This window comes from Anabrus simplex, chromosome 4 (assembly GCF_040414725.1).
Source record: "Anabrus simplex isolate iqAnaSimp1 chromosome 4, ASM4041472v1, whole genome shotgun sequence".
In the NCBI taxonomy this organism is placed as follows: Eukaryota; Metazoa; Arthropoda; class Insecta; order Orthoptera; family Tettigoniidae; genus Anabrus; species Anabrus simplex.
In genome coordinates, this window is record NC_090268.1 from 270,944,200 (window position 1) to 270,960,628 (window position 16,429).

General features: G+C 42.6%; 1 protein-coding gene across 5 annotated transcripts in view; it reads right to left on the minus strand.

The window, feature by feature from the left end:
- fmt (phosphatase 6 regulatory subunit 1-like protein fmt) overlaps nucleotides 1–16,429 on the minus strand; it is a 516,745-nt gene that overhangs the window by 429,533 nt on the left and 70,783 nt on the right. For all 5 annotated transcript variants that reach the window (XM_067145523.2, XM_067145524.2, XM_067145526.2 and 2 more), the window contains exon 4: nucleotides 13,653–13,926. In XM_067145523.2, coding sequence (XP_067001624.1) covers nucleotides 13,653–13,926 — 274 coding nt within the window. The remainder of the gene's footprint in view (nucleotides 1–13,652; nucleotides 13,927–16,429) is intronic.

The window sequence follows — 16,429 nt, forward strand, 5'->3', positions numbered from 1 at the left end:
ACTAAAGGCCTCAGAGAAGAGATGGATTCCGTACAAGGAAGGATGATAGAATCAAACTCTAAATGGGAAGGAAAATTTAAGAAAATGGTAGAAGAAATGGAGAGTACTAATCAAGACTATTCAAAAGGAACCTTAGCAAGAGAGCAAATTAATAATAAATTTAGTCTGATAGCTGAAGAATCAGATGAAAATAAAATACAAATGGACCAGCAAATGAAGAAATTGAGTGAAAACCTGAATGTTGCTGATCGTCAAACGTTGGTCGAAAATGGAAAAGGAATTGAAGCTGATAGTCAATTTGAGATACCACAATTCAATATTGACGTCAGCGAAAATGGTATAACACATGTGGGGAAACGGTACACAAATAATAAATATTATCCGTACACATGAAGATAGACCTAAAAAATTTACAGGCAGTATTGGATCTGGAATGACTCCTCATGGATTTATTCGCGAGATAGAGGAATATTTCTCTCGAACGGCAACTTAAAACAGTGGAGCGTCATTTAGCCGGGGCTCCACTCATATGGTACAAGGCTTTCAGATACATATTGAAGATTTCGCAGGATTTAAGCAGACATTTTTAGAGAAATTTTAGGGTTTTAATGTCCAGCAGAGTATTAGACTTGAGTTGTACTCTAAGAAGTATTCTTTAAGTGGACCTAGCCGATTTTCAGATTATTTTTACCATGCAATTCCACCATCTAAAAGAATTAGATTCACCACCTACAGAGTTAGAGATGGTTAGAGCTATCATTAAACAGTTTCCTCCGAATATTCAGCGCTTATTAACCGCAGCTACTGTTCAATCTGTGATCCATGCCAAATTCATTCTTAGGCAGATCGATGGAACGACCTTCCAAACTAATACCAGAATCAAGAGACAAATTGATCCGACTGTGAATGTCATAACACCAGTTGGCTCAGAAGTGATAGAAAAGAGCGATAATCAAGGTCGTTACTTCCAAGGAGAAAGGTGGTCCAGATCTAGAGATCGGCAAGATGAAAGGGATAGACACAGAAAGGAAAACAGACCGTACCAGAGATGGCCACCATTCCAAGGTGAGAACACAGAAGGCATCCAAGATATAATAGGAATTCAAGGTGGAACGGATATAGAGGTAGATGGCTATATGAAAGAAACCAGTGCCAAGGAAATCGAGGGCAACAGGACCAAAGACAAGAAGAAGAAGAAGAAGCTGATTGAGAAAGAAAAAGATATATCGAAGAGCTGAAAAACGTCAAGAGGAAGAGAAGCAATGGGAAAAAGCAATTTGGAATCCGGACATAAACGCTGATTGCATTGGAGCGACAAGCTTACAGTTCTAACAGCAACAGAGGAAAGAGAATGCTGATAAAGTACTTAATCCAGGAGCTACACCGTTCAATAATAACGATGAGGAAAAAACGGAATGAAAAAAAAAACTTCATTTTGGAATCATTAGAAGATAAATTTTGTAGGATAGAACAAGGTAATGAACAAAATGGTTGGATAATCGCGAATATTGAATTGTGGGAATTCAAACCTGGAGAATTACATGAAGACCATCAACCTGGCAAAATTAAATTGAAAAGGGATCTTCACATCATTTTGGTCAGAATATTTGACATTCATGTATCATCTCTTTTGGATACTGGTGCAAGTATTAGTATTGTCTCCAAAGCATTATTTTCAGAATTGCAAAGCAAAACCCATATTCCCATAGCAAACATGAAAATCAAAGGAATAATTCCAGATAGGATTACCAAATGTAAGATACAAACATATTTGCCTGTTAAAATTGGAAAAATTACTATTGAACATTTATTTGTGGTCATGGATAGAGTTCAATATAATATGATTATTGGATCCGATTTTATATGTGATGACGATGATAACATGCTAATGATTGCTATGAATTGTAACCGGTACCCGATTGAACCTGTACGCCCGCGAGTGGAATTTCATGGATCACCGTTGAGTAAAGCCGAGGGACATCTACAACATTTCTTTGAACCCCTAATTATACTTGAATGGTTACACGTGGAAATTCCACAGAAGTTCAAATAGGAAACCCTCAGAAGCATCCTTACGTTTCAGACTTTTTCTCATGTAACTTCCTTGTATTTGGCACACTAAAGAGGCTGGAAGATCACAGATTTGCTTCAGATGTGCACAAAACACCATTACAGACACTTTTTCAAGATATTAAGTGTATATACGCTGAGGTGTATCAAACAACGTAAGTCCTGGCATGTATCATTCTAATATTCAGGGTGTTCTAGACAAATACGGCATAATTGCAAGAGTAGATTCCTCGCATATAGTGAAGGAAAAACGTGTATTTACACATGTGTCCGATTATGAGGATTTTCAAAGATCTCAGACTCTGGCGTGGGCTAGACCATCAGGTGCTACGGGCTAGCTTGCATGTTTTTAAGGATGTATGCCGGGCACCATCTTACAGGAGGTGTACAAAATGCGCGCTTTCTGTGATACTGCAGGCTACTGCTCGTTTTTGCATGGAGTTACGCACACACTGGAGTAGGCCCAGTGTTGTACAATTAATTTGAAAGGCCCTTAAAATTCTGCATTGAAGTGTTACTTCATCATCCACAGGCTTCATCACCAACAACTTCACGTAACCCCACACAAAGAAGTCCAACGGATTAAGATCAGGTGATCGGGGAGGCCAAGCAATTGGTCCAGCTATACCTGTCCAGGACCAGGGTGATGTACATTATGGTTTTCACAGACACTGTGACTAAAATGTGCAGGGGCGCTGTCATGCATACAGTACATCTCCTGACGTATTTTGTAGTGGCGCGTCTTCTAAGAGAGCAGGTAACGTGGTGCGTAAGAATTGCCTGTAGGCCTCCCCTGTTACGTGGCTAGAAAACACTCGCCTAGGATTCTGGCCCAATATTGATGGAGAAACTCTGATGTTGAGCCCCTTTACCTGTTACCCATACATTCTAGTTATGTAAGATTTGAAAGTCATCGCGTGTGAATGTTGCCTGATCAAACCATAATACTAATGATGAAAAATGCGGTCATGGAATGCACTGTTGGAGGAACCACTGGCAGAGCATTAGTCGTACAGGAAAATCCGCCGGTGCCAGGGCTTGGACATGCAGTAGGCGATACGGACACAGCTGGTGGTCTCACAAACATCGCCGGATACTGACGTGAGGTATCTGTCTACCTAAACTCCATGTGCTGACGCGAGGATTCTGGTGTAGAGCCCCGAAAACAGCTGGAACAGTGGCAGGGGTAGAGGATTATGGCAGTCCTTCGATGCCAGGTGCAGGTGTAAAACTGCCATGCTCATGCAAGCGGCAATGGACACATTCAATCGGGGCAATGCCGATTTAGATATCTTTCCTGGTAGAAACGACGTGCCACCACCGCATTTCCATCCAACAACCCATACACAAAGTGCATGTACACATACTCGGAATTGGAAAACCTGCTCAATGTCTGGGAAACAACACAGCTGTATGAGTAACTGCACTCGCAATCAACTTCAGCAGCCGCTAAGAAACTTAAGAATGATATGAACGCTTACCCATAACATGTCAACAGCAGCAATTAATCCTCTAAATCCTCTAACCTGTTTCTAGGAATACAAATGTACAACAAGAAACCACCATAATCCATTTGCAACATTCCTATTGTAGATACTATAAAAATAGTAAGAAAGAATTTAATGCAACACAGAAAGGTGGAAATTGAAGAATTTTTTAACATTACTAGAATTTACTTTGGAAATTAACTATTTCGTTTTGACAACAAAATTTACAAACAATCTAAAGGCCTAGCAATGGGTTTGCGGGCTTCAAGTACACTAGTGTTAGTGTCCAAAAGTTAAGCGTAAGGTACGAGTAAGCAGGGCAACAGGAAATAGACAGCAAATCGCACGACATATGCACCCACCAACCTTACGTGTTCGTTCTGTATAGGAGGGGAGAGTTCCCTACTTTGACAAGCGGCCTAACCGCAAGGTAAACACAGCCAATGCCAGCGCCCCATATTTCCTCAGTCGTGTTCACCATGTTATAGTGTGTGGAACATAGCCTCATAGTAAACGTGACAACATAATGGCACGACGCCGCCATTTGGACCCCGTTTTGCAGGGTAGAATACTCGACCGCCTGGAAGCAGGCAAACGCAGACTGAAGTCACTATATCCTTGAATGTGCCACAATGTGTCATTTCCAGGCTCTGGAGACGATTTCGAGCCACAGAAGATGTTAGTCGTACGTAGGCCACTACCAGATTGACCAAGGGTAACCACCCCACAGCAGGACCGATACTGGCCTTAACCGCCCGACAAAATCGGAGTGCACCTGCAAGACAATTGTTGGCGGAGCTTGCAGCCGTCTCAGGGGTTGCCGTTTCCCGGCAAACTGTGTACCGGAGGCTCAGAACAGCAGGGCTGTTTGCCCAACGTCCAGCGGTGTCCATCACAGAGACTGTGGAGCCAACAACATCAAAACTGGACCATGAATGAATGGAGGCATGTGCTCTTCACAGATGAATCCCGCTTCAGTTTGCAGAACGATTCCCGTCGCACATTAATCTGGAGAGAACCGGGTAGCCGATACAACCACAGGAACATCGTGGAACGGGACCAGCCGTCATGGTGGCGTAATGGTGTGGGGCGGAATCATGTTGAATGGTTGTACGGATCTGCACATCTTCGTGGGTGGTCCGAGGAACACTGTTAACGCTCGGAGATACGGGGTTGAGGAAGTAAGACCACATGTTCGACTCTTCAGAGGTGCGGTTAGTCCAGACTTCCTCTTAATGGACGGTAATGCCCAACCGCACGGCGCTGCTCTGGTGGATGAATTTCTGGCTGGAGAAAACATTCATCGCATGGACTGGCCAGTGAGGTCTAGGGATTTGAATCCTATAGAACATGCCGGGGATGCATTGGAGAGGCAAACTGCATCCCGTCAGCCTCCACCAAGGACCCTCCAAGACCTTCGCATTGCGCTGTTGGAGAAATGGGATCGACTGCCACAAGAGGTCTTGGACCATCTGAAAGAGAGCATGCCACGTTGCTGTGAAGCATGTGTGGCCGTTAGGGGTAACCATACCCCCTATTAACAGCATATTTTGTTGTGGAAGACATTGCCAAGTATTGTTAGTTGTTGTCAAAGATGTGCCTTAGCTATCAGAACCTTTCTGACACTGGTTCTTTATTTTTTTTGACAAGTTATGTGACATTGTGGGACTCAATTTTCCTCAACCCTATGGGACTCATTTTTCTTCAACGTAGCATTGCAAATACACCCTCCCAAATTGGACAGGGAATAGATGGAGGGACAAAAAAATCTGCAATACCTCAGAATCTCCATTGATGCTGGACTAAAAAGACACCATATCGCCATGTGGTGTCATACGCCTTTCCTCTAAGTCGAAGAAAACACCCACCAAATGCTGTTTGCGGAAAAATGCATCCTGGATAGAACTCTCCAGGCGTACCAGGTGGTCAGTGGTCGAGCGAGCAGCTCGAAAACCACATTGGTAAAGTCCGCGTTTCTCCAGCCACCATACAAGTCTGCGATTTACCATCCTCTCAAATAGCTTACACAAGCAGTTTGTGAGACAAATAGGTCTATAGCTTCCTGCATACTTAGGATTTTTGTCAGGCTTGAGGACAGGAATGACTATGCCCTCTCGCCAATGAGACGGAAACTCACCCTCTATCCAGATTCGGTTGAACACTCGAAGGAGATATAGTAAACTATCCTTAATAGGGTGTTGCAACATCTGGTTATGGATACTGTCTGGTCCAGAAGTGTCCTTGCAAAACGCTATGGCGCTGTGGAGTTCCCAGTCCGGAAAGGGCACGTTCTAGTCCTCTGAAGCTTGAGTGGCAAAACTAAGGTGATGACCTTCTGTCTCCCGCTTCAAAGCAAGGAAATCACGATGGTAATTCCTGGAGCCAGACACGCGAAATGGCGACCTAGATGGTTAGCAATCAAGAGTGGTTCAGTGACGATACTGCCTGCAATGGAAATTCCCGGTACAGAATATGAACCTTGGATACCCGAAATACGTCGAAGTTTAGTCCACACTTGAGATGGAGTATGTGACGTCATAGACGACACATCTCTCCCACGAAGCTTTCTTACTTTGGCAAATAAGAACTCGTGCTTTAGCGCTTCGTTTATGAGCGTGATAGCATTCTTTAACAGCTGCTGCAATTTCTTCGTTCCACCAAGGAACGAGTGTTCGGCGAGGAGTCCCTGAGAAGGAGGGAATGGACTCCTCAGCAGCTGCAAGGATAACATGTTATATTGCTGTCTACAGTCCACCTGGTCTCGTCGTTAAAGATAGCAAGTTATCTGAACTTTGGCCAATCGGCGTGTTTAAGAATCCGGCGAGGAGGAGCCTCGACGGAATTCTACTTCAACAAAGTAACAATAATGGGAAAATGGTCACTGTCACAGAGATCGTGTGTATTCCAACGAAACAGCGGAACCAACGTTCGGCTGCATGGACTTAAGTCTATGCAAGAGTATGTGCCGTAACGTACACTGAAATGAGCTGCTTCACCTGTGTTCAAAATACGTACATCCAGCTCTGTTACTAATGTTTCCAACTCCCTTCCCCTGCGGCGAGGTGTTTCAGAGCCCCATGTGGGGTGATAAGTGTTAAAATTGCCCAATAAAAGGAAGGGAGAAAGAAGCTGATCTGTAAAATCAGCGACATCATTTATGTTAAGCTATCTTATGCTACTTGCTTTACGTCACACCGATACAGATAGGTCATATCACGACGATGGGAGAGGAAAGGCCTAGGAATGGGAAGGAAGCAGCCATGGCCTTAATTAAGGTACAGCTCCAGCATTTGCCTGGTGTGAAAATGGGAAACCACGGAAAACCATATTTAGGGCTGCCGACAGTGGGATTCGAACCCACTATCTTCCGGATGCAAGCACACAGCCGTGTGCCCATGACGGCCAACTCGTCCGGTGATTTATGTTAAGAGGCTGACCTGGTGGAAAATAAACGTTACACACTTTTGCTATGACAGGCAGCGGTATCTGCACCGCAACTGCTTAAAGTGGAGTTCTAATTAATTAATGCTATTTTGCTTTATGTCGCACCGACACAGATATGTCTTATGGCGACGATGGGATAGGAAAGGCCTAGGAATGGGAAGGACGCGACCGTGGCCTTAATTAAGGCATAGCCCCAGCATTTGCCTGGTGTGAAAATGGGAAACCACGGAAAACCATCTTGAGGGCTGCCGACAGTGGGGCTCGAACCCACTATCTCCTGATTACTGGATACTGGCCGCACTTAAGCGACTGCAGCTATCGAGCTCGGTAAAGTGGGGTTCTTAAGGAAACTCTTCGCTAAAGGTATCAGAACGAACAAAAATACTCACGCCACCGGACACCTGGTGAGCATAATATTATCGTTCTGTCGAGTATAGTCTGAAATTTCTCAAGACCGTATGATGACCTGGTCTGAAGTTTTACTCCTGAATACAGACTATACTCGCCACGTACTCACTAATGAGCTGACGCAGCTCAGCAAGATGAATGACATAACCATTACAATTCTACTGTAACACTGCCATAGTATCGACTGTAAAAAGAATGTTAGGTTATGAGCGACAATATGCTCTTAAAACTAAACACTACCAACATCTACGTCTGAAGAGGTAGAAGACAGCTCAACGCCCATCCCGTCATTGACTGACGCCCAGAACTTGGACGCTTTCCGGGGGCGGGAAGTCCCTCTACGAGGGAAGCACGCAGGTTTCGGAGCAGGCGTACCTGCTGGCGCAGACTCATACCCTTTCGCCAACCTCTTAAGGGGGGAGACTTAGCCTTCCCCCCTTTCTGTGCCGGCTTAGAAATGCCAGCCGGCACAGAATTCCTGGCGGTCGAAGGAAGGGTGGACCCCCCTTCGAGCTTATACTCTTTGGAGCAACAGCCGTCTTGGGCGCAGTGTTCTTCACAGGTAACGATGTCATTAAAGACGAACCTGGGAGACTCTGAGCTATCATGCTGTATTACGGGCAGGTGTATTCGTGGAATTAAACTTACGGCGAGCTTCCTGGTAGGAAAGACCATCCAGGGTCTTGATCTCCTGGATCTTCTTCTCACTCAGATATGTCGGACAGTTCGATCCCGAGGAGAATGAAGACCAGAACAGTTACTGCACCTGTACGGAGTTGTGAACTCCTCCCCACCGTGAGCTACTCTTCCACATGTACCACACACAGACTTATTCGAACAATGAGATACCATATGTCCAAATCTCTGGTATTGATAGCATCGCATAGGAGAAGGGATATACAGCCTCACATCGCAACGATAAGTTGTTACCTTGACTTTCTCAGATAACACTGACAACGTGAAAGAGACAATGAAGGCACAAGTGGCAATGTCTTCACCATTGACCTTGTGCGTAATGCGTCGGACGTGTGTCATGCCACGTTTCTTCATGTCTGCCATCAACTCATCAGTGTTCAAAATAAGGTTGTGGTGAAAGATTACTCCACGAACCACATTCGAGGATTTGTGCTCCTCCAATTTGATGGGGGGTTTTCCAAAAGTGTTTGCACTTAAGCAACTGATCGGCTTGCAGAGCTGTAATAGTCTTCAAAAGCAAACTACCATTGCACATTTTCTTGGGATCCTCAAGTTTGCCACACATGCCTTCAATGTGTGTACTAAAAAGGATTGATTTTACCATCTTAAAATCGTGCCCATGGGTTCTGGTAGTGACCAGAAACCTAGGGAAGCTGGATCCCATCCTTCACGCTGCACATTTTCCCAGGGAATTGAACCTCTTAGGGAAGCAAAAGTTAAAGACTTCGGTCGGGGAAAACCTTGGGATGGGCGACTTTGTTTCGAAGCCATGCCCGAAATCATCCTCCCCAAATGCCACCTACTCCGATCAGGGGTCTCTGTAGCCGAATCAACCTGCCAAGGCAACACCCACCTGGCCATAGAAGGTACTGCCCGGAGTCAGATGTTGGACGATGTCTAATACAGGATGACTGAGGCAATGAGCACTACGACTCCCTTCCTCCAGTCACCCACAATAGCACGAACCCCATAGCGTATACAGAGCACTAAGTATAGCGAAAAAAAACAAAAAAACAAATAATTATAATTATAATAATAATTATAGTAATATGTCCTGGCATTCGGCTGTGCGGGGTCCTGTGTTGTCAGACGGATACTACTGCAAGGGTATAGGATGCTCCCACCCGCAATATCGCTGGGTGTTCACAAGCAGGCTTTTCGGCATAATCGCACACGTAAGAGACCCATCTCCGAGCAGCACGCACATCAAAAATTTGGAATCGGTCTACAATGAACCCTCAAAAAACAATAAAAATTAAAAAGGGGACCATAGCCACATGACCATTTTAGTCGCCTTCTACGACAGGCAGGGATTACCTGTGAATGTATTCAACCCCTCCCACACACAGGAGGTCCAACACATAATATCCAACCACAATCCATGTCCAAGCCCCTTTTAGTCGCCTCCTACAACAGGCAGGGGATACCGCAGTTGTATTCTACTTGTGCGCCCCCCCCCCCGCAGGGGGTACAAAAACATTACCTGGACCATAATGCTCCTGCAACCAGCTTAATTTATTCTAACAATGAAGCAAACCCTTCACCAATGACCAAACACCCGATTCCTATTGAGAAATCGAAGCACTTTCTGCCAATGTACCTTCGTTCTCATATGTGCAGGGAGCATCTGTTTGCTTCAGTGCACAAAATACAACAGGGTTCACCAAACTGTCGCTTTTCAACACACAACTACGAGCCTTCTAGACCATTCTGATGGGGAACTGGTCGACTATAGCGTATCAGCCTGCACACAACTTCAAAGCAAATGTTCACTTCTCACATCAATCGCATGTAATGCTCTGCAGCATGCACCTTCTCCACTGCAGCGCGTGAACAATTTACAAACTGCAGTCTTTCAGAAATACAGCCACCCTCGTACTAAACGTCTACAATAATCATCCCTGTTTGCAACTCTGATATTTTGTCCTTTTTACACACAGCAATGTGTTGGTGTACGTGTGACCCATCGTATACCTTATATTCCTATCATGTAAACTCCCAACTAACTTCATGGGTAACACACCATCAAATATAGGAAGTGGTCATATTAATGCGACTTAAAATTGAATATAACTTATTATATTTTCGTAAAATATCAGAACATTAAAAGTATCATGTTTAAAACTGTATTAAAAAAACAGGATTATTACACTTCCTAATGTGGTGTGGGGTAACTGACAATCCCTAATGAACAAAGTGCAAGTTCACTGTCACTGTAAGTGACTTAACTCCAAACACAACACGAGGATATCAGAATTTAATGTTAATGGAATTATTTTAACAGGTCAGTAAATCAAACACTTTGGGTCATAAAGCACTCAAATGTCAACCTCCTGTTCAGAGTAGACTTTTTATAAAAGTCCACTAATTTGAATACTATTTATAACACAAATCAAGAGTTAAGGTATGAAATGCTTAATATGCTTTTCTTTCAGCCTCTACATGTCAATACAGTGAAACTCGGTTAAGAAGTTCCCGCATAAGAAGTTTTCCCGCCTAAGAAGTGTGATATTCTTGGTCCTTTGATCAGTTGCATTAAGATATATGTATATTTTTCCCGTTTAAAGTGTTCTGTTGTAAATATATTTCCCGGTTAAACAGTTCAGATTTTAGAGCCCCTTGAGATAGAAAACGTCCGCTCAAAGCAGCCCATGGTTAGAATCCTCCAGTCTCCGCACAAGTTGTACCCTGTGTTAGACTGTTCGCGTGCTCGCGGTGTATGTCCGGTGTCACAGAACATGTGCGGGCCTGCCAAGGCCATATGACGTCACGCTATGACAACACGGACAGCAGATGCTCACTCGCACCTTGTGGAATCGAATCGAACCCATCAGTCGACATTTCCTCTCCACCGTTCCATCTCGCGGAATAGAATCGAACGGGATTCTACGTGGGAAACATAAAGCACGCAATAGATGGTTTGAGAAAACTTTAATGCAGTAATCTGCGGGCCGCGACAGGGTGAAGTCATTAATCGAGGTGGCCTAAACATTAATTAAAAACCGTTAAGTGTATCTGTCCACAACATTACTGTTAATCTACCATAAAATTGAATATTCTAACCTGTTCGATTTTTCATTCCCTTGCTTATTTCCTTCCAGGCATTCTCTCTTACGTTGTTGTTGCAATAATACTTATGGGTCTTGCCGTAGAGGAAATTACGTTTTTGAACTAAACTGATAAGATTTTCCGTGTCCATTATTAGTGAGGTGAATAAAAACAACTTCCCGACTCTATGCAGGAAACAGCCGACTTGCCAGCAGCCAGCTGATACACATGCCGCCACAGCCGGCCGAAAGATCCCGATCATTTACGAAGTTGAACGAATGTTGATAGCCAACTGGGTGTTGGTGGGAGGCACACGGACGCATTGCAATACCACGTGTTGGCATAAAATTGAAAGTTATTTTTAATTTTACCTTTATACGAGCTAAACATTGTATTATCGTGTCACTCGTAATTATGACATTGCATTATTAGAACGTAGCACAAGGATGAGGAGACATGAAATAAAATTCTCGCGGGGAAAGAAACTGTTTACGTTTAGATGTGCTAGCGTTGCTACTGCGCCTTTATCACTCCCACGTAATACCCCAGATACTTTTCCATGCACTCATTTCTACAACTTCGAACCTGTGTTTCTTTTCTTCATTACCTATAGCACGATGAGGACTGAAGCGGGAAAATAAACTCAATACTGGCTTGGCCATGCGATACTTGTGAAACAGCCAGAAACTACGCCCGTTGCCGTGACAACCAGTAGAAATGCAAGGGCGATTTAGGCCTAGGTTCTAAGATCTCTAAGAATAAGTTGCTAGATTTCCCATTTGCTGCCGTTATCCTTGAAGCAGGTTTCAGGGGTGTGAGGAAGATAGAAAGCACATGCTAACAAACTGTAGTACACGTCTTGTCTTTGCGTCTTGTAAGCCTAAGCTACGGATTGCCAAGCATAGTGTAGCGTCGTAATTAGTATGAATAGGAGTCGGTGAAGTTAGTTGTACTTGTAATATCAACGTACAAACTTTTTAAGTGAAAACAAGCGGAACTCAGAGGAAAGAGATCAAGCGAAAGGCACTAACAATAAAAGACAAAGTGGAGATTATAAGGAAAGTGGAGTCATCTACACTTTCCCGTGTTGCTTTGGCAAAGGAGCTGGGGATGCCGCCGTCTACTTTGAACGGTATTATAGCGAAGAAAGAAAAGATCTCTGCTTCTGCAGGGAATACTTAAGCAAATTGTAAGGAAGTTAAATCTGAAAAGTACGATGAAATAGAACAAGCTCTGCTAACGTGGTTTAAACAGCAGCGAAGTTTAAACATACCTAATGGAAATTCTAAGTTCCCATGGAGGGAATTAGATTCTTTTCCACCAATAGAGCATATCAAAAATCAGATCAAAAATTAGATGGATGGCTTTTCCGGCGTTTGCTCTATTAACCAGACGAAACGCTGGTTAATAGAGCAAACGCCGGAAAAGCCATCCATCTAATTTTTGATCTGATTTTTAAACATACCTTTCAATGGGACTGTTGTGCAGGAGAAAGCCGCACGCAAATGAGGGGTATCTTTTACAGAGTCGAACGGGTGGCTGGACCGCTTTAAAAATCGAGCCGGCATCGTTTACAAAACAATTTGTTGCGAAGCAGAGACTGTAAGTGCGGAGGAAAGGAAAGCGTGGAAGGAAATGGTTCTGCCTGCTAAAATAAGCAAACCTTGCAACGTTTTTATATTAGTTAATATGTTCCCTTTTCTTATCATATGTTCAATTATTTTACTTTATCTCTAAAAATATTGTCATGATAATCGAATTTTTATATTGTGGCTTTCTGTTAGCAGCTCTTATATATCGGCCTATTTCGGTATTGTTCACAAACAAGGAAATCTCTTGGCTGTGTGTTTCACATGTATTTCAAAGTACAGAATAAGTTTTTGGACATTACCCCTTTTAAGAAGTTTCCTGCTTAAGAAGTTTGTTTTTTGCAGCCCCTTGATAAACTTCTTAACAGAGTTTCACTGTATTTTGCTTATAATATAATTCAGTTTAACGAATTAGATTTTATTTCACTTTCTCTACTGTAAAAGGATTTGACCTCAAGTATGGGCACAGGAGTGGGTCTAGTGCCTGGGCAGTTGTGACAATGTCATCCAATTCTATTTTGTAATTATTAACTATAAATATTAATAAACATCAGCATTAAACACAAGTTAACAAGACAAGCAACCAATGTTTACAAACATGAAGCACAAATTCACTTTTAATCAGGCTGATGTAACATAAAATCAAGTTACTGATGGTCAGATATTACAGCACTAAAATGTCTACTAAAAATAGTTTACATCCATGAAAACAAAAAGGAATAGCAAATATTCTGTAACATTATATGAAAAAATGAAATAATCCATGCAAAAAAGAGGAAAATATTTATTAATAAATTTACAGCACACACATGGCCTGATGAAAATTAAATTACAAAACTAAGTAACAGCTTCTTAAAAAAAACTGTCTTACAACAAAACAGATTTACTGATATTCTATTGTGAAGCCTACCTGCTCACTTTTCCTGGCAACTAAAACACCAATTGTTTTGCTGAAGAAGGATGCCAACAGTGGATTCAGTGGGCTATCAGATTCCAGGAATGCATATAGTTTTCCTAACAGAGCTTCATCACCAGCTAGACGTTCATTAAGAGCTGGTACATCACAGGTAAGAAGTTCACAAGCAATATTTGGATATTTGTATCGTGAACGCTCATCCACTTCACCAGAGGGCTCTACAGTAGTAAGCGTTACCAATTCTTCCATAACATCTGGTCTCAACAAGCTATAAAAAATGCACAACCAAAAATTAATTTAATATATTGAACTTCATTATACTCACTTACCACATTTTAAATTAAATATCTTGACAGGTACATCCTGAATAAACTCTCAAGAGGAATCAATAGCTAGAGAATATGGGTTTCCACTCATTGAAGTTTTGAAGCCTCTCACAGTACTGGGATTTGGTGATGACACTATGATTTTTGGTAAAGACAAAGCTTTCACACTAGATCTGATTGAAACAGCAACTGAGAATATTCAGAAAGATAAGCTTGAACATCAATGTCTAAATCAATGTCCATCAACATTTCTAAAGGTTAGCTTACTGCCCGCCTAATTTTGTCTTCAGTGGAGATAATTAGGTAACACTCGCACTTTTTCCTTTTCCATAAAGTCCATTGTTCTAGCAGCCCTGAGCGCAGATGCACTGTCATGATACAGCAGAAGGTGCCCATAATTGGCCTTCGGGTGCTGTGACCTCCATGCGGCGAGGACTTTGGGAAGACAATCATTCACATACCATTCAGCACTTACTGTACGTGTGTCCAAGATCACAGAGGTAAGGTGTCCCAGTTTCGTAAAAAAAAAAAAAAAGTTACCACCATTATCTTTCCAGATCTCCGACTTCTTCGAAACTTTGTGGGTGGTTCCTCCCCTGGAAATGACCACACAGATGAATCTCTCTTCATTTCAGGGCCATAATGGTAGACCCATGTTTCATCACCTGTGACGATATTGTAGGAGTCTTGGGACTGCCCTCCATTGCACTTTTCTAGCATGAAACGACACCAGTCCGTTCTCACTTCCTTTTGGCTTCCTCTCCGGGAATGTGACACGCAACAAGCACATCTCTTGGTAAGGCCTAAATAATTGTGAAGATGGTCTGCGCTGCTGTTGACCCAATATTTAGGGTCCCTTCAATGTCACAAAATATAAGATATGGATCTTTTTTGATCATTTTCCTCACAGCATCAATGTTTTCCTCAGTCACAGCAGTTGTTGGGCAACCGGGATCTTCAAATGACTGCCGACACATTGAAAACTCCCGAAACCAATTTCCAACTAAGGCCCTAGAAAGGGAAGCCTCACCAAAAACACGCAGCAAAGATGAATGGCATTCTTCAGCACTTAAATGCTTTTCATAATCATCTATGAAGTAGTAGCTCGCATCGTAAGGTCATTCGCAGCAAGCAGAGGAGCAAGGACGTTTATTTGGTTCAGACAAGTATAATGTTGTTATAATTTTGACAAATTTGGCACCAGCTGAAACCGAAGAACTTCACGGTTTAAAAATGGCTTGACCCAGCTCGATAGCTGCAGTCGCTTAAGTGCGGCCAGTATCCAGTATTCGGAAGATAGTAGGTTCGAACCCCACTATCGGCAGCCCTGAAAATGGTTAACCGTGGTTTCCCATTTTCACACCAAGCAAATGCTGGGGCTGTACCCTAATTAAGACCACGGCCGCTTCCTTCCCACTCCTAGCCCTTCCTTGTCCCATCGTCGCGATAAGACCTATCTGTGTCGGTGCGACGTACAGCAACTAGCAAAAAAAAAATTTTTTAATGGCTTGCATAGTCGGGCGGGAGTAAAAGGGGAAATTCCGATTTATATGAAAGGTCTCAGAACTATAGCCGTGTAAATAAGGACATAAGGAAAGGAGGAATTTCAAGAACAGAGCAGAAAGTATTTTAAATTTTTGCATCCAGTGACTAAATAGGTTTTCTTCAAGTTATTATTTGGAAATTATTCTTTTTTTTTTTTGTCTTGCGATTGGCTTTACATCGCACCAACACAGATGTCTTATGGCGATGATTGGACAGGAAAGGGCTAGGACTGGGAAGGAAGCGTGAAAATGGGAAACCACGGAAAACCATTTCCAGGGCTGCCGACAGTGGGGTTCGTACCTACTATCTCCCGAATACTGGATACTGGCCGCACTTAAACGACTGCAGCTATCAAGCTCGGTATATTCTGCTTTTAAAGTGTTTACTAAATGACATAGTAAGTGTAAATGAACAGTTTAGACATGCAGAAATAATTTTATTTTATTTTTTAGGTGTAAATTAGGACTTAAGAAAATAAGTTTCAAGAGCAGAGCAGGAACTTGAAAAGAACATAAAGAATAATGACATAGATGCAGCCGCATTATCCCTGGAGAAGACAATCAAATCAGCACTTGTGTATAAGCGGAAGAGAAGATCGCGAATATGGTTCGATAAAGATTGCTGTAAGAATTGACAGAGAACTTTTACGGCCATGCATGCAGCAAAGAACAACAAGAGCATTGAGACAATAAGGCAATATATCGTCATCAAGAAGGAATACAAAAAACTGCTATCGGTAAAACGCAATGAACATATGGAAAAGGAAGCGATAAAAATCATAAAAGATGCCATCAAGGACCCTTTTGTAGCATTAAAACCAAGGAAAGTGCAAAATAGTGAAATGATAGAAATGGATACATGGGAAGATCACTTTAGGAATATACTAAATGTTGATGAGGA